The 25340-nt window shown below is 39.5% G+C and overlaps 1 protein-coding gene across 32 annotated transcripts in view; it reads left to right on the forward strand.

Moving 5' to 3' along the window:
* NSMCE2 (NSE2 SUMO ligase component of SMC5/6 complex) overlaps positions 1–25340 on the forward strand; it is a 236726-nt gene that overhangs the window by 70303 nt on the left and 141083 nt on the right. For all 32 annotated transcript variants that reach the window (XR_015140963.1, XM_086337192.1, XM_086337190.1 and 29 more), the window contains one exon: positions 8307–8460. Coding sequence is in view for 31 of the 32 variants with exons in the window: in XM_086337192.1 (XP_086193318.1) it covers positions 8307–8460 (154 nt within the window). In the remaining variant the exon portion in view is untranslated. The remainder of the gene's footprint in view (positions 1–8306; positions 8461–25340) is intronic.

The raw sequence follows: 25340 nt of genomic DNA on the forward strand, positions 1-25340 counted from the left end.
TCTCTTGGATACTAAGACTGTTAGACCTGCAGAGCTCGAGTTGCAATCATGGCAGAAAAAAAAATGCAAGTTGGTCGTTAGGTGTAAGTGAGGGAGGGCAAGATTCACAGCTAATTCAACTTTTGTCCCTTGGTTGGTTTTCTGGCTATTGGAGAAACACTCTCATGTATTATTCACTGGTTACCCTCATGCTGGGTGACATTAACCTCATGGGTACTGTTTCCCCAGCGGCACTGGAACTGGATCTTCAGCAGATGATCTAGCATTTTTAGGAGATCATCTTTCTGGATAATGGGGTACTTGGGAAGCCCAGTATATCCCATTAGTGTCAACCCATTTCTGTCCTTTTTTTATTCTGAAATCTTGAGTGAGATACTGTAGTGATAAATAAGGCATTGAATAATTCTGTAGATTTTGACAGGCTTAGTGGATAGGAATGCAATTTTATTAAAATCAGAATTAACGTCTTTTCGTATGAGAACTAACAAATGGCCACTGAAGGTGAAGGATATCTGCCTGAAATCAGGTATGTTTTCATAAAGTTAAGATGAGTTATGAAAGTTCATTTTGAGTTGGCACTTGGAGGCACATGCAAAGCAAAATTAAGTTGAAAGGAGATCTGAATGAGTTGCAGTCGTTTGTCACTGACTCAGTATGACCTTGGGCAAGATGCTTAATCACTGTGAACTGCCCATTTCTCACATCTGTCAAATTGGGATAATGATACTTGTGTATAGAAGGCTTTGAACCACTCAGATGAAAGGTTTTGTGCAATTGCAACGTGTTTGTTAATAACAACAGTAAAAATCTTCCTCTCACTCTCCTCTCAGCCTGACCTGTGTTTAAATCGAGCAGTACATAAAAAGATTGCCTGTGAAATGATGTTCTCGGCATTTATGTTGTTGCATGCTCTCCTAGCATCTAATACATTTCCTTCACAGCACTTCTCACAGCTGATGATAGTGTATTTGACTCTTTGAATAGTACTGTTTTCCTCCACCAAACCCCAAACCCCAAGAGACCAACAGGGACTAGGATAGTCTGTTTACTAAGGAATCTCCAATGCCTAGCACAGTGCCTGCATGCAGTAGGCATTTGGTAAATATTTATTGAATGGGTGAATAAATAGAAGAGGTAAATAATGGTTATTTCTATAAGTTCTGCCTAAGAAACAAAGAAAAGGAAAATAGAGAAGAAAATAAAGCAAACAACAACAAAGCCCAGAAGGCAAATCAGCAGTTTGGTTCCTTTACCCGTCTCCCGCCACTCCCCCACCATATTGGAATTCTGTAACAAATGTGTCATTCCTTTGGTCATAGTCTTATAGTGGGATTGGTGCCATGAGGAATGATTGGAGTAATTTTCAACAGCAGAAATGTTTAGTAACAGATGTACACAAGATGAGGTTGCCTCATTCAACTGCTATCTGTGGGACAACTCTATTCCAATAGGACGTGTCCATTAGAACTAGACCAGTGGCAGTTTCCCACAGGTTTAAATTTATTCATTTTCAAAAATTTTCTGAAAGGCTTGAAGAGGGAAAGATGTTTCCATGTCCAATAATGGTGTATTACAACACCTGGGCAAACTGAGACGTCCATTCAGTGTGTCATAATGTTCAACAAGGAAGTGTTCCTTCCCTATTAAGTGTTTCTGTCAAGAGTCAAACTAAATAATGGAACTAGGAAACTCACTCAACTGCAAATAATTGAGTCCAACAGAGTTCAGTGCAGATTGTGCAATTGACAACAGAAACTGGCCTGAGATGAAGGGTATAATCCATGCTGGTCATCATTTGTATGTGTGACATATGTGTTTTTGTCCTTTTTTTTTTTTTTTAAAGGTCATGGATAGTATAGTAAAGTCTCTAGAAAATATAATGTGTCTCCATTGCAATTAGGTTGTAGTCAGTGAAAGCGTAGTGATTTGTAGCCTGGATGTGCCTTTCAGTGAAAACTTCTGCAAGCTTTTTTGCTATATATAGGTGGAGACAGTGTTGGCCTATATAAATTTACCCAGTGCATGACCAGTTGGGTTGGTGGTGTGTCATAAGTTTGGGCCAACCTCCATAAATGTCTCAGCAATTATGCTAAATGCATTATGCTGCCTGGTATCCAGTTGGGACTCTGTAAATATTGTTGAATGAATGTTCTAGGACCAGTTGAGACAATTCTGTCTGGATTCCCAGGATGAAAGTAGGTCCCACAGCCTTAGATCATGAATTGGAACTTGGGATACTTAGCATACTGAGCAGAACACAAAGCATATTGCTTATCACCACTGTGTACCCATAATAAACTTCTCAAGGCTGTGTGATATCCAAAATATAAATCATTAGGTGTATGTTCTTTTGGGAGCCAAACATCTAACAGTGGCTGTTTTGGAGAGAGTAAATCCATCTTGAGTCTTGGTCCAGTTACAAGAATGACTAATTTTATACTAGATTCTCACATGATTCAAAAGTGTGTAAATGACTCAGCCCATTAATATCCTTCACTCCTGTGATCTTCTCTCCCAGTGAAATAATAGCTATAAGGCAGTAATGATGATTGGAGGAGGAGACCTTGACTTTGTCCTGTGGCAATAAAATGACACACTGAGTAACTGCATATGTGTACAGTATTGTTTGAAAGAAATGAAGTGTGTGATCATCATATAAATATTACAGATTTTAGTTTAAAGTATGCTAAAAATAATACATAGTTTCAGTATGGGTAAAGACCACGAGTTTGCCTTTTGTTCCTACCTTTATTTCTTTTTCTGAAACAACGAGCCTCTATTCATAGGGACAAGCCACCAGAGATCTGACTTCATTGTTACAGTCAGCTCCTTAATTGCCTTCCCTGGCTGACATAAGACAAATACTAAAGTCACAGGAATGTTGGGTTCCCATTAAATGTAGCTAGACATTCTCAAGTGCTTTTGAACTCAAACTGAGCAGTTAGTTGGAGAGTCTCTGGAAGATTTGGCAATATGTATTTTGTCTTCACTGCTCCATCATTTTGAAACACTTCATTCAACAAAAATCTGTGTATTTTGAAGTCAGCACTTTGTGCCTATCTGGCTCTTGGTAAAGTCTCCAGTGACCCAGTCACTGAGTCCAACGGACACTTCTCAGTCCTTCTTTAGCTTGACTTCTGTGCAGCATTTGACAGATCTTGAAATATCCTAGACGTTTGGGACGTTGTCTTTAGGTTATCCTGTTAATTCTTGCACTTTTTATTTCTTGATCCTTCAAACTACCCCATAAATTCAGTATTCTCCAGAGTTCTTGCCTTACTCTTTTTTTTTTTTTTTTGGTTTCTGTTTATTTCCTCTCCTTGGTAATCCCATTCATTTCCAGATTTCCATTAAAATCCATGCCCTGATTTCTCTACGTGGGTGTTCATGTCAGTCTGTGGAGCTGCAGGCCTGGGTATCCAGCTACCCTGGAGATACATATAATGATAATCACAACAATAACACCTACTCCTCACTGACTGTTCTCTATGACAAATAGCTCACCAGAGCTGTATTGCTTCATCCCAGCTATTCCTGTCCGCAACATTGGGAGGGAAATCCTGTTACTATTTTCTGTCTACAAGTGAGGAAACTAAGGTTAGATGCATTTAGTAACTTTTCTAATGTCATTCAGTTAGCAGAAGAGCCTCATTTTTAATCTCAAGTCTAGAGCCCAAGGTTTTCATTAATACTGGGGATTAGCATGTCAGAATGGAATTCTTTACTTTCCCCTCTCTTCCCCACACTCTCCTTTCCCTGTTATTCTCTGTCCTGTTTGGAAGGACCATATTTCATCCCTAAGGTAGATGTCTGGGGATTGCACTTGACCCAGACTGTGGATCACAGTAGTACTTTGCTTTTTTGTGTTCAAAATATTGACATCTTGTTTGCATTAATAAGGTTAGGTTTCAAATTCCTGGCTTCAGGCTGATAATGTATTGTTTGGTCTATATGTTGTTTTAAAGACCAAAAGAAAAAAAGATCTCACAGAAGTCTAGATTTGTACCTTTTCCTTAGAAACCTGGACTTGCTGTCACATGGCATTGGTCCCCCAGAGCTGTGGGGCAGCTTCGTCTCACCTGGGGCTGCTGCTGGCTGCTTCCGCATGGTGCTCACCACTCCCTGTTGTCCTTGCTTCTTGGGGGTTTCCTCAGGTCCGTGCATGTGCAGCCCCATGGGCAGTTAGGACCCCTGGTAAAGACTCCTATGCTTGTGCAGGTAGTCTTCTTCCCTCTCTAGTTTTTGCTCTAGTACTTAAAGTGAAAGTTGCTCAGTCGTGTCTGACTCTTTGCGACCCCATGGACTATACATACAGTCCATGGAATTCTCCAGGCCAGGATCCTGGAGTAGGTAGCGGTCCCCTTCTCTAGGGGATTTTCCCAATCCAGGGGTTGAACCCAGGTCTTCTGCATTGCGGGTGGGTTCTTTACCAGCTGAGTCACCAGGGAAGCCCCTAGTACTTGAAGGATTTCCTCAAATGAAATCTGCTACTTGCTTTCTCTTAGTGTTTCTGATTTATGTTCCCCCACTGGTTCCTTCTCAGTCCGCAAACATGTTGAAGACTCTGTGCTAAAGTTGGAAGGAAAGAAAAAAAAAATATGTTCTGTGCGCCAAAGTTAAACACAAACGTGGCATATTTAAGTCTTCATGGCATTGACAGCGTTCCCGATTTCTGATTAAGAAGTGAGAGAAACCCAAGGCCTAGAAGGATTGTCCCCAAATCCACAACTTAGGGGCCCAGACCTGTCTGACCTTGGGGTCCATGTTCTTTCTCCACCATCATGTCAACTTCACTTAAAGCTACTGTTGACTGCTCTACGAATAAACAAGTGTCCTTTGCTCTCTCCTGCGATCTGCTTCCCATCTCTTTCTCCTTCCCTTGCTGCCAAACTTGATTCACTTGCTGATACGGTACCCCTTAGTCCCTCTTCTCACATCACTAGAGTAGAATTTGCCGTCTCTGTAATTCACTTGTTCATCAGTGTCATTTGAGCAGCTGCTGAAACATAGAGTATACTGGGCACCATGAAATGATCCTTGCCTGAGAGAAGCTTTGCAGGCTAGTAGGTTGAAACAGATAAGTAGTTCCAGTGCAGTGTACCAGTGCCTGGTAATTAAATCCAGTGGTTTCTTTTTAGCCCTTATCTTACTCGAGCTCTCCTGCATCGTTTTTTCCAAAGGACAAGTGTCTCTTAAGGAAATTTTCTCTTTTCTTTTCTTCTTGGACTGGCCTTAACTCCTGGTTTTCTTCTTCACTTTTTTTTTTTTTTTAAAGAATTCCTTTTGCATTTCTCTTCTTTTTCTTCATATGCTGTCTCTCCAGCTGCTTACTAGATCTTTCCATTTAGATGTTGTCCAGACGTTCAGGATTGCCCTCTCTTTCCTCAAGAAAATTTTATGTAATTAGTTGCTCATATTAAAAATCTTGAAGTCATCATCAGTTTCATGTCTTCCTCTCACAAAATGACTCAGTAATTCTGCTTCAAAAATAGCAATAGAATTTGATCAAGTTGCCAGCCCCTCTGCCATTAGTTAGCATAGGCCAGTAACTTCTTTTTCCTTTCCTGTCTTAGTGCATCCTCGATGCTTTAACTACAGCAATCTTTTTCTTTTTTAGAGAAAGAAAATTGTCATGGTATTATCACTTTATTCGTTACAGTATTTTAATGTCTTTCCCTGCTGCCTATCAGTTCAAGCCTCACTTTCACAGCCTGGCTCCCAAAGCTGTTCACTACCTACTCCTGATCAGCTTTTCTGGTCTTCTCTCCTGTTTAGCTACACAGAGAAGGCACTCACTTGATAAGTGGGTGCTACTCAAAAACATGACCTTTTCTTTCCAGGACAATATTAAATTCCCATTCTGTTAATCATGGTGTCTGCTAAGTTTACTTCTCGGTTAGTTTCTATCATTTAAAAATTATAATGGCATAAAGATTAACAGTCTGTAGGCTATTTTTAAAATTCTGTCTTAAAATTTCTTTAACCCAGTGTATGAACTGAATTGTGTTCTCCCAACATTCATATGTTGAAGGCCTAACCTCTAGTATCTCAGAATGTGTTTGGACATAGAGTCTTTAAAGAGATAATCAAAGGTAAAATGAGGTCATTGGAGTGCTTCCTTTTAATGTGGTGACTGGTGTCCTTTCAAGAGAAGAATATTTGGACACAGACATGTACAGAGAGAAGACCGTGTAACAGGGAGAAGATGGCCATCTACAAACCAACTCTGCTGTCACCTTGGTCTCAGATTCCTAGTCTCCAGAACTATGAGAAAATACATTTTTGTGGTTTAAGCCATCTAGTTTGTGTTACTTTGCTATGACAGTCTTACCAGACTAGTACACCCAGTGACTTAAAACTCAGGTTTTAAGTCTTGTATCCAGGCAGTTTATCCTTAGGAAAAGGATGGACTAAGGCTCTAATAGATCCTCTCCTCCCCCTCAGACTTCTTGGAGGTATTTTTATGTTTGTCTTAGGAAAAGAGGGCCATCCTTACTTTTTCAGACTAGGTAACACTTATGGTCAACTAACAACTCAAAGAATGGCTTTTTTCTTTCCTCATTTGGGATTCTGTGTCTCTTTATCTTGAGAATACAAACAATGCAAGAAACCATTAAAAAATAGAATTAATCCCTATTTATTGCATTGATTTAAACAGATAATGAGTTTAATATTTTCCAGGCTCTCATTTTGAGAGCTGGAGTACAGTAAGTTCTCTTTGCAACAGATAGCTATGCCAACTGCAGCATCAAGTTTCCAGAGAAGGTATTTGCTGCAGTGAAATTGTGTGCTTTACAGCAGTTCTCTGGAGGTTCTAGCTGTGGGGGAAGAAAGTACTCTGAATCGCTAAGTTTGATGTATTCGGGTTTTCCTTGTCATACTTCAAATTGCTACATTGTCAACTCCAAAATGCCTCCACCCCCTGCCCCAACACTTTTCTACCCAACTCCTCAGCAGTGGTTGTATTTGATTTGGGGAGATTAAGTATGTTGAGTGGGTTAGAGACTTTGTTGGAAAAGGACATCTGCAGTTACTGATATCTGCTCAGATTAGCTCTTTTCTGATCATGGAAGATTAAATAATAATTTCATACTAATCAAAGACCTTGAGAAGCTTCATATGTATGCTTTTATTTTACAAATCCAGAAAGGGAGCCCCTTATTCTTTTTTGAGAACTCATTTATTTTCTGTGTCTGCTCTGTGCTCTCTTCTTGCTACAGCCTTGAACTTGTTTCATCTTGTTCTCTCCAGTGTAGAGACAGAGAATAACTATGCACCGGGTAGAAGCAGTTATTTTTGTGGTATTAGGCGTTATTCGATTGATTGTCTTTGTACCTTCTTGTTTCCAAACTGAGCTTTATTGTTTCTTTAGCCTTATAGGACTTATTTTAAATTTTTAATTACATATAACTTGTCACTAAAGCCTCGCCATGTTTTTCACACCTCTCTTTGATGATGGATCCGGCACTGGTTGAGCTTCATCAGTGCAATGAGAAGACAGTCATTTCCTATACTCTGTACTTTACATGTAGATTTAGGTATTTTGATTTCATATAGATTTAGGTATTTTGATTTCATGCTTAATTTTCATTTTTGATTTGGCTAATGCATAGCATGCATAGCAATTAAACAAAAGAATATTATCTAATTCTTTGCTCCATGACAGAAGATAATCAAAGCAGAGGACTTACAGATAATCTTTTGACTTTGAATGGTAAAATATGATGCTTTCAACATTTTTGCATGTTTGAAAATTTTATAATAAAATATTGGGGGAGGGGAGAATAAAGATTGAGAGGTTAGCCTTGAACAGACTAGGGGCACTTACTCCTGGTGACCGCAGATGGTGGAAGTTCAAGGTTAAAGTCTCCACTCACTTTGTGAAGGAGGAGCCAGCCTCACCTGCTGGGGCCGAGGACCAGAGAAGAGGAGTGCTGGAGAGAATGCAGGATAGACTCGAGAGGAAGGAGAGGGGACCGCATAGACCTAAATGAAAAGAAGGCGCCGTCACGCTCAGGTTCTGGTGAAGGTGGAGGACACAGTTGCGCGGTACTTGTCCGGACATGGCAAGTCAGCAGGGCAACGAGGGGATAGTGTAAGAAACCAAAGGGTAGGTGGGGTAAATGAGTTTCTCTGCTGTCCGCTAGCAGTCTGTTTCTGAAACAGGGCCCTGCCCCCCTGGTTCTCTGTTGAAGGAAATTCTGTTTTCTACCGCTATATTTTTTGAATAAAATGCAAGAAAAATACTGTTCCAAGACTGTGTCATTGTTAACATTCAACTACAGTAATTTTATTGTCCTTCTCAGGTAAAAGAAGAACGTTCAGAGAAAATACCTGATCTAAAATTATTAGTGGAGAAGAAGTTTTTGGCTTTACAGAATAAGAATTCCGATGCAGACTTTCAAAATAATGAAAAATTTGTCCAATTTAAACAACAGCTGAAAGAACTAAAGAAGCAATGTAAGTCAGCATATGCTTTGCTTTGGTTTGGCTTTTTTAAATTAGGGAACTGACTGGATGAACAGTCCCAGAAACTGATTTTTTATAGAGTTTGCTTATCTGCTTGGCTTGATCTTTCTAAATCGCTTTTTTATTGTTGTTGCAATTCTGTATTTTGTCTAACTTTTGGTTCAAATCAGCTATCCATTTCTGAAAGCCAACGGTTTCCACAAAGTGCTAAGAAAATTCCCCAGCAGGTAGAGAAAGTTACACTGTTATTGTCCCACTGCTGAGAAAGAAATTGGGAAAATAAAACTAAAAGCTGTTTTATTAAAATAGCAAAGGTAGTTTTCAAATTTTAAACTGCTGTGCCAAGCTTTAAAATAACTGTATCTTGATTCTAGTTTTTCTGTTTTAGAGTAGCAGGAGCAATGTTTTCTCAAATGTGAGACCAAAATTCTCTTGATCTCTTCTGTCTTGGTGGTAGTATAAATTCCATGTGATTTTCATTTTTTTTTTTTTGCCTTCCCAGGAAACTTTATTATACTCAGGGTTTTAATGCACATAATTTTAATTTAAAAATGAGAGTATAAAAATTATTAGTTGTACCCCAGAAGTCTTGAAGACAGTATTGGCAGAAATGTATGTTTTTTGTACAGTGAAGTACATTTCCTTTTTTTCCTCCCTTTTTCCCCATATAATCCACATACCAATTTTATGTAATTTTATTGTTTTTACACTAGCATCAGTCGTTTTTTTTTCAAACTTTGGTTTCATATCACCTTTATTTGCATATACATGGGACAGGAATGCATGATACAAGATAAATTTACTTCATGTTCATATTTGTATTTAGCAGAAGGATTCCTATTTTTAAATAGGCCTTCTTTTAAATATAAGCATTTTCTTTAAATTGATGCTGAGATCTCAAAAAATAACTGAGGAAGCAGCTTTACTTTTGTCTATTTTACAAATAACTTAAGTTTCACAATTTGGAATGTTTTGCAATCATGATGAGACTTTTCTTTTACTGTAAATTTAAATAGTAAGCATTTTCCCCACATTTCAAATCTATGTGTTTTTTTGGTGGTGGTTGTTCTTCATTGAACAGCACAGCTACCAGATCTCTCTAAATTAATTTGTACTGTTTCCCCAGATGGATAACAATTCTCCAAATAGGTAATAATTTGCTAGTGCCTTTCTGGTCTAGATGCTAGTGAATTGAAGTTTTTGCTTTGGTCAAAATAACCAAATCATTTTATTTTTCTTCTTGGAGACAATAATCACAAATTATGGCAGATTTAGCATCTGATCATAATTCTTGATTTTTTTTTTAGATATTTTATAATACAGATTAAAGGACAAATATTCAAAAACAGAAATTTCTTCCCACTTTGTTATTGTTTACAAAGTTATTATTCCATAAGAGAAAACTATAAAGATCTTTAGAATCATATACTCATGTGGAAGTGCCTTCTAATTAACAGTGTGTATTCAACAGAATTATAATTATTGGAATTATAGTATCATTTCTTTAATTCTCTCTAAAATGAGGAATGAGGGAGAGGTTTCCCCAGGCCAGCAGTATACATCATTTGTCTGGACAGTTAAACCTTACTACAGAGTAAATTTATATTTAAGAAAACTTCCTTATATAGGGTTTCCTTACATATGGTAACACTAGAATTAAGAGAACTTTCCTTTTATGTCTCCTGAAGTAATCTTTTTAAAAATTTTAAAATATCAAATGGTGAAACAAGCAAAATATTAATACTCTTTTAAGATACTCTGTAAGATGTATATACTTTACTTGCAGAAATGTGATTTTTAGTGCATTATTATTAGCGCTATCAGTTAAACTGATGCCATGCCTCCTGGATTTCATTTCTTTTAATGTAACGCTAGTGAGGATGCTGGTTAGCACGAGGCTTGTGCAGTTTTGTGGAGCCAAGTCAAAGAAACTATGGTTTATAAAGAAGCTGGTGAATCTATTTATTTTGAGAGATTTTCTGAAGGCAAGGAATTACAATAGTAATTTTGTGGATTTTTTTTTTAAGATTGGAAAAGACAAGCCAGGGAGAGATACTTGAATCTAGTTACCTATTTTGACGAAGGCTAAAGCATTTTTATGGTCTGCACATAGTAGAAGAGTTCTTCCAATGAAAATCACCCCACATTTTCACCAACTTTATTATTCAAGAACATAAATTGCATGGGATTACATTTTACCAGATAAGGATTTAATGAAAGAAATACCAGGAAGCTCTTAGGCGGGGGGGAATCAAGGAGACTGAAATGAGGAGGTCTATCTGGTGCCCTGACCTGAGGAGGTGCCCTCATTTCTCAAGGCAGCTCTGCCTACAGCAGTTAATCCTGCTGCAGCTCAGCGGCTGGTTCTCAAAGTGACTGGTGTCAAGAACCCCTTACATTCTTAAACTCACTGAGGGCCAGGGACTCCCGTGGTGGTCCAGTGGTTAAGACTCTGCTTCCAATGCTGAGGATGCAGGTTTGACCCCTGGTTGATTAGGGAACTAAGGTCCCACGTGCCATGGGGTGTGGCCAGTTTACGTGTGTGTGTGTCTGTGTATAAACAGCATATTTTTTAAAATTATTTTTTATTTAGGTCCCCCAGACAGCTTTTTAACTTTTCATAGGTTGTAGCTGTTGGTATCTAAATAGAAATCAAAACTGAGGAACTTAAAAAATATTAATGCACTTAAAAAAATCAATCATAAGTCCATTACATGTTAATAAAAAGAACACAGGGAGGCCTGGCGTGCTGCGATTCATGGGGTTGCAAAGAGTTGGACACGACTAAGTGACTGAACTGAACTGACTGATGACATATAACTAGGTATTTTCCAAACAAAGAAAAATTAGTGGGAAGAGTGGCATTATTTTACATTTTTGCAAGTCTTTTCAATTTCTGGCTTAATAGAATGCAGCTGGGTCTTCATATTTGCTCATGCATTTAATCTGTTGTGCATTGTTTTGATTGATGATTGATTTTTTTTAAGTGTTTGGGTTGAACCAAAGAAAGTCCAGCTTCACACATAGGTAGTTGGACTTGCTGAAAGGATCTTGCAGACCCCCTGAAATTCTCATTTTGAAAACCACAGATTTAGGCCAAGGGTCAGTACGTATGGCCCCATTGGCCAAATCCAGCCTACACCCTGTTTCTCTGTGACCTGCAAGCTAAGATTTTTCTTTAATATTTTTCAATTGTTGGGGGGAAAAAAGTCAAGAGAAGAATGTGATGTGAAAATTAAATTATTCAGATTTTAGTGTTCATATGTAAATTTTTATGAGAATCTAGACACATTCATTCATTTACATGTTGTCTATAGGTGCTTTACATCATAATGGCAGAGTTGAGTGGTTGCATCAGAGACCATCTGACCCACAAAACTTGTTTTTACTATCTGACTCTTTCCTGAATGGTAATTAGAAATAAGGGAAGGTATTTTTGTTGTTGTTAACTTTAGATTTTTTTCCTGCTGCTGCTGCTAAGTCTCTTCAGTCGTGTCCGATTCTGTGTGACCCCATAGATGGCAGCCCACCATCTACTCTGTCCCTGGGATTCTCCAGGCAAGAATACTGGAGGGAGTTACTATTTCCTTCTCCAACGCATGCATGCATGCTAAGTCGCTTCAGTCGTGTCCGACTCTGTGCGACCTCATGGACAGCAGCCCACCAGGCTCCTCTGTCCACGGGATTCTCTAGGCAAGAGTACTGGAGTGGGTTGCCATTTCCTTCTCCAAGACTTTTTCCTAAGTACCATGCATTTGTCTCAGGTATATTCAGAACACCTTGTGTGCCTGCTGTATATGAATCTTTGCAGCTGGTGCTCTGAGGTCAAAATAAGGCAGAGTTCCAGGACCTGGAGAAGATAATATATACAATTCTGGTAGAGCCATGAAAGCAAATATCCAAGCAAAAGCAAAGACACAATGTCAAAAACAAATATTATACAAGTGGGCCTTAATGGAGGAAGAACAGGAATGCAGATTTTATCTGCGTTGGTTGATAGGGGTTGCCTGGAACTATGTGTTCAAAATGCTTCAGAGGCTGGGTTCAGGCCTTGCAAGAAAGGGTGTGCTGAAGGATTGTGGGAAAAGAAGAGAAGCAGTGCAGATATCTGGTATTTACCATCTCTAGAATATAACAGCAGCAGATGAATTATACTCATTTGAGGCTATGCTTACTCTGAAGGTCACATACTTCAGTTGTACACAGTAAGGTTTTTTAGTAGTTATTTGTGTCTTGCAGATATTGCCAGGCATTCAATCCATCTTCTTTGGGCAAATTGTTTTATGTGTGGGTACCCAGTGTCCTAAGTATTAGAGATATTATGTCTGCCTCAACTTCCTAGGATTATTACCAAGGTTAAATGAGATAGTAGATCTTTGCAAACTCTGAAACTTTACATTTAAGTTATTATTGAGAAAGAGCTAGTAAAGCATAGTGGAAAGAATGTGAGTTTAGCAGCCAGAAGACCTGGGTTTGAGTCAATAAATAAGTAGCCTGATCTCTGTACCAGTACCACCCATTTTTCTTAGGGCTAATTCTTAGAGTCATACAAATCAAGATTGTGATTGAAGATAATTTTTATATTTGGTGGCAGTGATGATAAATGAGCCAGCAAACAGTTTTCACAGAAGAGAATTCTGTTCCCCTAAATGGTAATCATGGTCTTACTAACCCAAGTTGTAAAATAAACAATATGACTTGGTTTAGGGCAGACAGAACCAGACCAAGTTGGATAAAATTATTTTAATTTACCTGAACAGTATATTCATATTGTAATATTCTCTCTTCCTTGTCTCTTTTACTTAAACAGTTTACAGTATTGCAACTCATGGTTTCCTGTGATTTTAACGTCAGGAGAACTTAATTAGAATATGCAGACAGACGCCTCTGTATAAATGGGCTTCTCTGGTAGCTCAGCTGGTATAGAATCTGCCTGCAATGCCAGAGACCCCAGTTCAATTCCTGGGTTGGGAAGATCGCTGGAGAAGGGATCAGCCACCCACTCCAGTATTCTTGGGTTTCCCTGGTGCTCAGATGGTAAAGAATCCACCTGTAATGCGGGAGACCTGAGTTCGATCCCTGGGTTGAAAAGATCCCCTGGAGAAGGAAATGCCAACCCCCTCCAGTATTCTGGCCTGGAGAATTCCATGGGGTCCCAAAGAGTCGGACACAAGTTTCACTTTCTGTATAAACACTTTCTCAAGTTTTCAAGTAATCTTTCTGGTGTTCCTTATTCACTTACCAATTATATAATTAGGAGGCATTGAAAGTTTTAGTATAGGTCAGCAAGGCAGAAATCGAGGGAATTTTACAATAGTTCATACTTAGGAACCTTTACAATTTAAGGGCATCACTTTGTTGTCAAAATAGAATTTACTCTAAATCTGAGAGCTTTAGTATTAAATAATAGGAAATGTAATTTTGATGGTACCTTTAAATGTTAAAAGAGCATGTCTTTTTTAATGCATATTTGCTAATCTGAAGGTGTTCACCACAAATTTAACAGTATACTTAGGTCATATATGAGATATGCAGAATACGAGATACAGAGATAATTGAATCCATGTGTGAAACTCAGAAATCAATTTAAGTGATACATATATCTGGACACAGAAATCATTATCACTTCTCATAATACCACACACACAACATAGGAATTCACACTATAATCTTGTAAATTATATGGGTTTAGAAAATAACTGTGTGCCATCACTTGAAACATGCTCATTATAGGGCTCAAAACTGATAAAATAGGGAGTGGCCATTCACTTCACAAAAGATTTGCTCACAGATTCTGTTAGATAGGGAGTTCCTTAGGAATACTAGAATAACTTTACTGTTCCTTGTGGGTTGCTTACCCCATTCTTCATCATCTGTTCAAAGCCACAGTGTCATTCCACGTGAGCAGGGCCTTCTGTATTTTGCCTACTGCTGTATTCCTTGAGGTCTAGGTACCTGGTATGTAATGCACAGATCCTTGATGGTCACAAGAGTCTTCAGGAGAACTGCCATATACTTGAGAGCTTGTGCTTAGTTGCTCAGTCGTGTCTCTTTGCAACCCCATGGACTGTAGCCCACCAGGCTCCTCTGTCCACGGAATTTCCCAGACAAGGATGCTAGAGCGGGTTGCCGTTTCCTATTCCAGGGAATCTTCCCGACCCAGGGATTGAACCCGTGTCTCCTGCATTGGCAAGCAGATTCTAGGAAGCCCACACAAGAGCTTATGCCCTACCTAAAGGAGATGCCTGCAACCTGGCCAATCCCTGCTGCTATGAGGGAGGGTGGACACAGTGTTACCAGATCTTCAGGTTTTTAGGAAAACCCAGAAGTTTAGCTGATTATTTTTCAGTTACTAAATTTTTGAAACACTGTATGAACAGAACTGTCAGTTTGTGAGCTTTGATTTTGCCTCCTCGTAATACCATTTTTCACTGCCTTGCTAAGCACTTAATGGGACATCAGTATTAATTTGGCCAATTAACAGTAGATTATGATTTCTTCAAGGAAAGGGATGCTTTTATTTAAAGATACTTCAAAGTAAGGCCAGATTTTATGCATTTCCTGCCATTTGGGAGTGTGGAGTAGGAACCCAGTGGATTCTGTTGAAAAGCAGGTGGAGATTTTATGTTGAGGGGCCAAATAGGGGAATCCCTACACCAGTTGCAGATGAACAGTAGAGTTTTAGGGAAGATTAGCTCTTTTGAGGATTGGAAATGTGTATGTGAGTTTTGAAGCCTACTAGAAGGAGAGAGGTGAGGAAGAAGCAAAGGAGGTGCTTAGATACACATTGGATGTGTTTAAACTACACCAGGTGTTGGCCAACCTGACTTAATGCTGATCCCCTTCAACCTATAAATGTCTTTGTCGTGCAATATAACTGTCTATCCAAACAACATATATTGCTGGGCTGCAATTAACCAAAGCCCAAGACCCTTTAAGGTAGGAATAGTTTCTCATTCATCTCTGTGTTCCTTTTGTTCCTTATCTAGTTAGAGCTCAGGTAATATTTACAGAACAGAATTATTCAACTAGAAAAAGAGGGTCAGAATCTAGTTAAGGTAGTCTGATGGTAAAACGTCTTTTCCCTTCGATACTGTGCCATGAGTAGAGAAGAAAAGAAGAGGAAGAAAATTGGCATACATGGCTTTGGGATCTAAAATCAGCAGCAGAGGGTTAACAACTATATTGCCTTTGACAGTCCTTTATTTTTTTAATTATTCAGAAAAGACAGCATGCATGATCCTGTGTTATAACCTGTTATAGTGATATGTTGGTGTAAATGTATCGTATATTTAGCAACACATAGTTTTTAACACCACAGCAGCAGCATACTCAGGAATTGATGCTCACTTACTTAGAACATTTAAGCAAACTTATAGAAGTTTAGGCTTGCTCGCTCTTCTATAGACAATTTTTCATCTCTGTGGCCCTTAGTTGATCTTCATTTTTTCTTTAATATTGATGATACCATCACCATTCATTTGCTGGATGACCACTAACGGTTGAGAAATGCTAAAAGTCATAAGTTTCACAACAGAGATTGACTTTTCCACAGTGGATTATATCCTGAGGACTCATGCTCATTGAGTGAAATTTACGCCCTGTGCAAATGTTTTATTCTTTGTGTATTTGCCTCTCTCCTTCTTCCTCTTTGAGTCATTCTGTCTGATTCTTTTGTGGCTCTTTCCTCCCTTCTGCTTTCTTTGTGTTTCCCACCCAGATGGTTTCTCTTTCCCGTAGGTCTTTACTTACATCAGGGGTAGCTAAGTGCTACCATTCCCGTCTTAATGATGAAGCAGCTTCCGAGAGATTAAGTGATATGCCCAGGGTTACAAAGTTCATAAACAGTGGAACCAGATGACAGGAGATGCCAAGGGGAGAGAGAGTATTAGAAAGAGATGTAACTATCCTCTCTCTTCTGTTTCATACAGTTATTTCCTAGGAAGTTTTACACTTTAAAGCAGATTTGGGGTTCAGTTGAGTTGCTCAGTTGTGTCCAACTCTTTGCGACCTCATGGACTGCAGGACACCGGGCTTCCCTGTCCATCACCAGCTCCCGAAGCTTGCTCAAATTCATGTCCATCGAGTCGGAGAAACCATCCAACCATCTCGTCCTCATCCCCTTCTCCTCCTGCCTTCAATCTTTCCCAGCATCAGGATCTCTTCTAAGGAGTCAGTCCTTCGCATCAGGTGGCCAAAGTATTGGAGCTTCAGCTTCAGCATCAGTCCTTCCAATAAGTATTCAGGACTGATTTCCTTTAGGGTTGACTGGTTTGATATCTTTGCAGTCCAGGGGACTCTCAAGAGCTAGTGAAACTAATTCCGATCAGATTGATTCTCTTGTGGTGGAGTTTTAATCAGGGCATTAAGCTATCAGGGAGCTCTTTGGGAGTGAAAAATTGGCTTTTCTACATGTGTGTTGTAATAAGCAATAAAAGATGCCCGTATACTCCACCTTCACTCCAGAGTTTCCCCTAGTCTTTTAGGAAAATAGTATGCAGTTCAGTTCAGTCACTCAGTCGTGTCCAACTCTTTGCGACCCCATGAATCACAGCACACCAGGCCTCCCTGTCCATTACCAACTCCTGGAGTTTACCCAAACTCATGTCCATTGAGTCGGTGATGCCATCCAGCCATCTCATCCTCTGTCATCCCCTTCTCCTCCTGCCCCCAATCTCTGCCAGCATCAGGGTCTCTTTTCCAGTGAGTCAACTCTTCGCATGAGGTGGCCAAAATATTGGAGTTTTGGCTTCAACATCAGTCCTTCCAATGAACACCCAGGACTGAGCTCCTTTAGGATGGACTGGTTGGATCTCCTTGCAGTCCAAAGGACTCTCAAGAGTCTTCTCCAACACCACAGTTCAAAAGCATCAATTCTTCAGTGCTCAGCTTTCTTCACAGTCCAACTCTCACATCCATACATGACCACTGGAAAACCATAGCCTTGACTAGACAGACCTTGGTTGGCAAAGTAATGTCTTTTCAATATGCTATCTAGGTTGGTCATACCTTTCCTTCCAAGGAGTAAGCGTCTTTTAATTTCATGGCTGCAGTCACCATCTGCAGTGATTCTGGAGCCCCCAAAAATAAAGTCTGACACTATTAACACTGTTTCCCCATCTAGTTCCCATGAAGTGATGGGACCGGATGCCATGAACTTCGTTTTCTGAATGTTGAGCTTTAAGCCAACTTTTTCACTCTCCTCCTTCACTTTCATCAAGAGGCTTTTTAGTTCCTCTTCACTTTCTGCAGGGTGGTGTCATCTCCATATCTGAGGTTATTGATATTTCTCCCGGCAATCTTGATTCCAGCTTGTGCTTCTTCCAGCCCAGCCTTTCTCATGATGTACTCTGCATATAAGTTAAATAAACAGGGTGACAATATATAGCCTTGATGTACTCCTTTTCCTATTTGGAACCAGTCTGTTAACTGTTGCTTCCTGACCTGTATACAGGTTTCTCAGGAGACAGGTCAGGTGGTCTCATATTCCCATCTCTTTCGGGATTTTCCACAGTTTATTGTGATCCACACAGTCAAAGGCTTTGGCATAGTCAATAAAGCAGAAATAGATGTTTTTCTGGAACTCTCTTGCTTTTTCTATGATCCAGCAGTGGATGTTGGCCATTTGATCTCTGGTTCCTCTGCGTTTTCTAAAACCAGGACGTCAGGAAGTTCACAGTTCATGTACTGCTGAAGTCTGGCTTGGAGAATTTTGAACATTACTGTATTAATAGAAGTAATAACCAGGCTTTGTACGATGACTACTACATGTGGTACTTAATCAGTGCTAGTTGAATTATTAATGCACAGGCATTATTTGAGGGCTTGCCTATAAAAGGTATTTGTATACTTTATATACATTATTGTTTACTTCTCACAGTTCTACAACTGTACCCATATTATAGAATAGAAAATGTGCAGAGAGAGGTGAGATGGCTTTCCGAAGGTCATAAGTGCTGAAATTCAAACCCAGGTTTAGGTGACACCAGAGTTCATGTTCTTTCCCTTGTATACCACATCAACTCTTGAAAACCTTTCCATTTTTTTTTTTTTTTCTCTCTTTCTCTCTTCTCTCAATTCAAGCATTTCGTGCATCTCTTTAAAAATTGATGTGTCCTGGGACTGTCAAGTAGTGAACAGTGAACCCAGATTATGGGTCTCTGTTGATGCCCTCTGGTGACTCTGGTGGAATCTGCTTCATCTGGCTGAGAAGCTCTTGCTTAGTCACTTGTGTATAGAGATCAGGGTGTAGGGTTCATATCAGGCCTTATATAGTACTTTGTCTGTGCTGATATTGCTTTCAAAGCAGCCCCTAGAGAATCACGTTGTAGCTGAGCCCATTTTATAAAGAAGTGAGACTCAAAAGGCAAGTAGTTTGGTCAAGGTCACAAAGTAAGTTACAGAGTGAAACTGAGTCCTCCTTTTCCAGATCCCATGGTTTTGGCAATACATTCAGTAAATAGTGCATGAGAATGCCTTTTACGGTGTGAATAGTTGCTGTGCTAGGGAGAAAGGAATAGGATGTTTATTACACCTCAAGTTTAGAACAAATTCCATGAAATGTACTTCAAGCATAACAGCAGTAATCCCATGCACGTCCATCATCCCTTTTAATCTTTGCAGCATCCACGTGCCGGAGAGGAATGCGTGGAAAATGCAGGTTCTGTTTTTAGCAGACTGGTTCCTAGAGGTGACGTATTTACCCAGTGTCTCACCATCAGGAGGTCAGAAGGATAACAAATACATCTCTGAGGAGAGGGGAAGCTTTAGAATGAGAGATGACTATAATTAAAGTTATTAGGTTCAGGTATCAAGGGAGCAGTGAGTCAGCACCAAGTTTAAACAAACTGTGGACTGCTTGTGTTTCTCTCCTGGTGGCTTATTTTGAGAGAGTGTGATGTCATCCGTGCCCAGAAAGCAGCCTGACCCCAGAACACGAGTAAGTGTCCTGGAGAGATGCACATCACGCTTAAGAATTATCTTGTTGGATTGGAAGCATCTAGTTTGTAATTATTAGATGTATATAATAGGTACCCATTTGTAGTTGACATGTGGCTCCTACCAGCCCCTGGGAACCACTGTTTTTTTTTTTTTTCCCCTCCGTATAGTTTTGGCTTTTCCAGATTGCTGCATACATGGAATCATACAGGGTGTAGCCTTGTAAGTGGCTTTTTTCCACTGAAGCAGAATGTGTGCGAGTTTCATCCACAGTTTGTTGCATCGTGTTGCTATAATAGTCCATCATATAGATGTACCATAGTTATAATCTCTTCTGTTCAGTCACCAACTCAAGGTCGTTTCCGTGGTTTCCAGCTTGGAGCTGTTATGTTTAAAGCTGTTCCAAGTGTCATGTATAGGCTTTAATGTGAATGTAAGTTTTAATTTCTCTTGGATAAATATCAAGGTGTGCGACTGCTGACTTATGTGGTGAGTACGCATTTAACTTACAAGACACTGATAGACTGTTTTCCATGGTCCCATCTTATATTTCCGTGAGCGTTGTACTACTAGTTGCTGTGTACCCTCACCAGCCCTTGGATTATTTTGGTTTTGTTTTTAATTTTAGCCATTCTAGTAAGTCTGTAATGTTAGCCCATTGTAGACTTAGTTTGTGCTTTTCTAATGACAGTGATGCTGAACATGAAGTTCCTTTTTTGTACTTAAATTTTTCATATAATGTTCATGTTTTTCTATTCGTGTATCTCCTACATTTATTATTTAGTTTATTCAAGAATCATTTTAGACAGTTTGTGGCAGTGGTTCTCACCCAGTCTGTTCCCACACCAGCAGCCATAAGCATCACCTGGAAACTTACTGAAAATACAGATTTTTCAGATGCACATAAGAGCAACTGAATCGGAAACTCTGGGGATGGGGCTGAATTTTAACAAGCCCTCCAGGTGATCTCCTCTAAGCCAGAGTTTGAGGACCATTGGTTTGCAGTAGTGGCGCTTACCTATCACTGGATATCAGTATCAGCTGTGAACCTTAAAAAAAGTCCAATTCCAACCCCCAGAGATTCAGAATTAATTAGTTGGTGTCTCATGGGGCTCTAGGCAATTTTTTTTTTTTTTTTAAGTTCTCTGGGTGGTGCTAATGTACAATCAAGGTTGAAAGTAGCTTGTCTACCAAAGGTTGTTTAGCTAGGCATTGTAGAGGACACAAATCTGACTTCTAATTCCATGTCTCATGTAGCTTATTATCTAAAAGGGAAGGTCCAAAAATACACAGCATAGTTACAGGCATATATAAATTACTCAGCTGCTGCTGCTAAGTCGCTTCAGTCGTGTCCGACTCTGTGCGACCCCATAGACGGCAGCCCACCAGGCTCCCCCATCCCTGGGATTCTCCAGGCAAGAACACTGGAGCGGGTTGCCATTTCCTTCTCCAATGCATGAAAGTGAAAGTGAAGTCTCTCAGTCGTGTCCGACTCTTAGCGATCCCATGGACTGCAGCCTACCAGGCTCCTCCATCCATGGGATTTTCCAGGCGAGAGTACTGAAGTGGGTTGCCATTGCCTTCTCCAAAATTGCTCAGCAGTTACCTAATAAATTAAACTGTACATGGTGTCCTGGGTTTGAATGTAAACTACCTTTATATATAACTCTCTGAGAGCCTCATTTTTGTATTCCATGTTGTACTTCACATTCATTCGTTCAGGCAGTATTTATTGAGTATGCTGGGAATGTAGTTGTGAATAAACTAGACAAATCCCTAGTTTACATTGGAGCTTACATTCTGGTCTTTGGCACCTAGGTAGCCTCTACTCACTTTACAGTCTTTAAGTGGAATATAGTACACATCTTACTAGCTCTAAAACAAAGTAGTCTGTTCATATGCAAAATTGATAACTTTAATAATGATCATATTTTTTTATATTCAAGTATTGTCCTGCAGAGTTATTTGCCTTGTATTTGTTAATATTTTAGTCATGAAATCTATTTTCTTGGTAACTTTTTTAAGCCATGTATTTAATCATCTCCATTAATAACACTGTTAAGGGCAGAGACTGTCCAACCCATGGAAAGATCCTAGAATTTGGGATCAGAAAATATGTATTGAGATTCTAAATAATAGTTTGTGTTTTTGATCAAATAAATAGAATTTTACATTTCTGTAAAGTATAGGTAATATAATAATAATGCTTCTTAGCCCCCCAGAGTTGTATAGGGATTAAACCAGATATTTTAAAATGAAAAGTGAAAAGTGCTTTTATAAACTGTAATATACTCTCTCAAATATTAGTTTCCTAATCTTTTTTAAAGTTGCTTAAAGGCATTAACTTTAATAATTTTTATTTCAAAAGTTAAATATTTTATACTTGATTAGCAGTTGGCATATGTCCTTAAGTACAAGGAGACAAAATGTTTAGTCCTTTTGTAAAAGTGTTAAGAGATCATAAAGAAGGATAAAATAGACTGTCAAGTAGTTAAGGAATGTTCTGTCATTGACAAGAGTGTGAACCAAAAATGTTGATAAGGTGACAAATCATTTTTCAGTACAGTATTGGTTTTGGCAACCTTTTCTTGATAGGAGGCAGAGAGTGAAGTGTCAAGAACAGCCCTAGTCACATAGCGAGCCATGCTGCCCCTGGTGACGTGTGTTCATTACGAGCAGATGCGCTGGAGCTGCCGCTGTTCATTACTGCCGTGCGTGGGCCTTCACTGTGTTAGGGATTCTCTTACAGATCAGCATTTAACTGCGGAGGACCCCCTTTGTGTCTGAATCTGGCTATTTAGCTTTTCTTTCTTTTTTTTAAATCCCCCAGTGACTTATTTCAAATTACATTTTTTAGTGAATTAGCACCTCTGATAATGCAGAACACAAGGCTAGACACCAGGACCGCAGGCAAGTAATCCATGTTTTGGAGAATGAGACAAAAAGCGAACTGGCCTCTTGAGATGACAGGCCCTAGAACTTGACTCAGAAAACTTGGAGAGATGAGAGTGGGGTAGGGATGTTGATGAAAGATGTTGAGTAGAGCTTTCCAAGATAAATCTAGCTAATTTTTTAAAATAAAATACTGAAGTTTTCTGGGGCAGAAGAATCAGTTTGCTTTAGTTGTGGGGTGCTTGGTGTTTATCAGGAAGTTTGCGTTTGGTCGGAGCATCTACTGAGTGAGGGCAGGCACCGCGCATTGTCTGTGGCACCTAGGACAGCACCTTGGCATGGCAACAGTGCTTCCTGTATATTTGGGAAGTGAGTGAAGACCTATAAGGGAAAGGGTTAAGGGGAGGGAACCTTTTTTTCTCCCACAGGACAAATATTCCGTGGCAGCTCCTTTGACGCACACTTGTCCTTGGAATGAGAGCATAGGGTCAGGCGTCGTGTCCCTTTTCATCCAAGTCCCTTTGGCAGACTCAGGCAGAACTGTGCACTAAGTACAAAGTGTGGCTGCCAATTGGCTGGAGGTGTTCCCAGACTTTCTGGCAACCTTCCTTGCCCCGTTTGACCATTGGCTGCTTACTGGTGGAAAGTACTTCCTTCCTCTTTCCCTAGGGGGACACTGTTCTGTGACTTCACTTCAACTGCTTTAGCAGGAAACTTACAAGTTACCCTTAAGAGTTTTTAATTCCTTCCCCAACCATCAGGCTTAAGTAACCTCCATCTCTCCTGTTATACAGTAGCATTGATTTTTCCACCCACACACAAAGCGTTAAATTGACTATGCTTCTTACATTTTAGAGTATTAAAGAGTTAAGAAAATATAGTAGTTGCTTATGTAGGTATTATGCTCTGCTTCAGAGCATAATGATTTTATTTTTACATTTACTAAAAGCAAAAAATTATTCCTACCAAGAGATGTGTAGAAATGTTCAGCCAGTCACCAAGACGTACTGTCTAGTCCCATTCCTAAAACCCTCTGCCAAGCCTTTCTCCATTTCTTTCTGCTCCTGCTGCTCCACTACTCTCAGTCTCTTATGTGTCCTGTCCCAGGAGTTGCTTCTTGTCAGTTTTCGCTGGAGTGAGTGATGGTTCTAAAAGTATAGGTCTGGTCATGGTTGTCCACTGTGTGTCTTTCAAAGGCCCTCCCAACCCTCCTGGAATAAAGATTGTTCTGGCAACCAGACTTTTTTTTTCTTTTCTTTTTTCACTTTCTCACCACTTTTCTCTCTAGCCCTTTGATCCAGACACTTGCAGTTCCCAGAAAGTATTGTGTTCTCCTTCACCTCCAGGCTTTCACACTTAGTAATCTCTTCATGAAATATTCTTTGTACCCACCCCTCTCTTCACTTGGTTATGAAAAAGTTTACCTATCTGCCTTGATACAGATATCATGGACTTTGTGGAGTCCTCCCCAAGGTAGAATAAGTGCACAGCTATTACGTGGGACCTTTCAGTCAGTTCAGTTCAGTCGCTCAATCATGTCTGACTCTTTGCCACTCCATGGACTGCAGCATGCTAGGCTTCCCTGTCGATCACCAACTCCAAGAGCCTACTCAAACTCGTGTCCATCAGGTTGGTGATGCCATCCAACCATCTCATCCTTTGTCATCCCCTTCCCCTCCCACCTTCAGTCTTTCCCAGCATCAGGGTCTTTTCCAGTGAGTCAGTTTTTTGCATCAGGTGGCCAAAGTATTGGGACCTTTAAAGGAACTTTAATCTGGTGAGGGATATCTAATGGCGAAGATCAGCATGTGAGATTATTTGACAAGAAGAGGAATTTGAAGTAAGGTTTATAGTGGCTTTAAAATAGGCTTTAAATAATGTGCACAGTGGAAACCAATACTGAGATACCTTATTTATAATCTGATATTTCAACATCTATGCATACCATCCTTTAAAATGTTCTTTGTCCACTGCTTTAGGCGATGGCACATGCCAGCACAGACATACTGACTGAAATATATTAACTTTCTCATCTTGAGTGACTCATTTGACTCGAATAGCAAGTTCCCCTATGACCCCACCTCTAAAAATAGAAAGTATATTATTATGTTTTCAGAATTCCAGGCTTTGAGAAGCAGTAAGCTACTCTGTTTTGTTCTGATGGCCATTGGCCTACAGCTGAATTCTGATAGTCACATGAGCTAGAGACTGGAGTTTGAAGTTGGAAGAGAGATGGAGGCCCCAGAGGGGCAGAAGTTTGGGAGAAGCATGTTAAAATTATAGGTTATAAACACCAACGTTGTTGTTAATAAAATATGCAAACTGTATGTGAGGATCAAGCTTCGGCTTTGATAATACAATGATAATTTAAGATAATTATAATAACTGAATATTAAAGGTACAGAGTATATAATGAGATTCTTTAAAATGTTTTCCTGGTAATTGTACTTTGGGCAAATCAACTGTAACAAAGATATTTCTCAGTGATATTTAGTAGGAAAATTTGGAGACAAAGAGATGTTTAGAAAATGTTTTATCGTATAATATTGAATTTTAAAGCAGTGTAAGTATTGTATATGGATTCTGATCACCGTTAGTGGGTAAGAAGCCATAAATAGAAGTAGAAAAAGGTCCAAGAGACATATAGGTCAAAATATTAAAGGGAGAAAGAGTTGTTTGCTTATTTTAGTTGAATTTCCTATTACATGCAGGAGACCTGGGTTCGATCCCTGGGTTAGGAAGATCCCCTGGAGCAGGGAAAAGCTACCCACTCCAGTATTCTGGCCCGGAGAATCCCATGGACTGTAAAGTCCATGGGGTTGCAAAGAGTTGGACATGACTGAGCAACTTCCACTTTCTTTTTTCACGTATGCACAAACTTCTCAGTCTTAATCCAAAAATTAGCCATATTTCAAAATTCATAAACTAAATTCCATAAAATAATAAGATAGGGGTATGGAGTTAGCTATAACTTTTGATTTTCTGTGTTTCTCCTTGTAGGTAGTATTGATTGAGAGCTTGCTTCACTTCTTTTGCAATAA

The sequence above is a fragment of the Bos grunniens genome, chromosome 14 (genome assembly GCF_055505025.1).
Source record: "Bos grunniens cultivar Pamir isolate PY7600 chromosome 14, Bosgru_T2T1.0, whole genome shotgun sequence".
Lineage (NCBI taxonomy): Eukaryota > Metazoa > Chordata > Mammalia > Artiodactyla > Bovidae > Bos > Bos grunniens.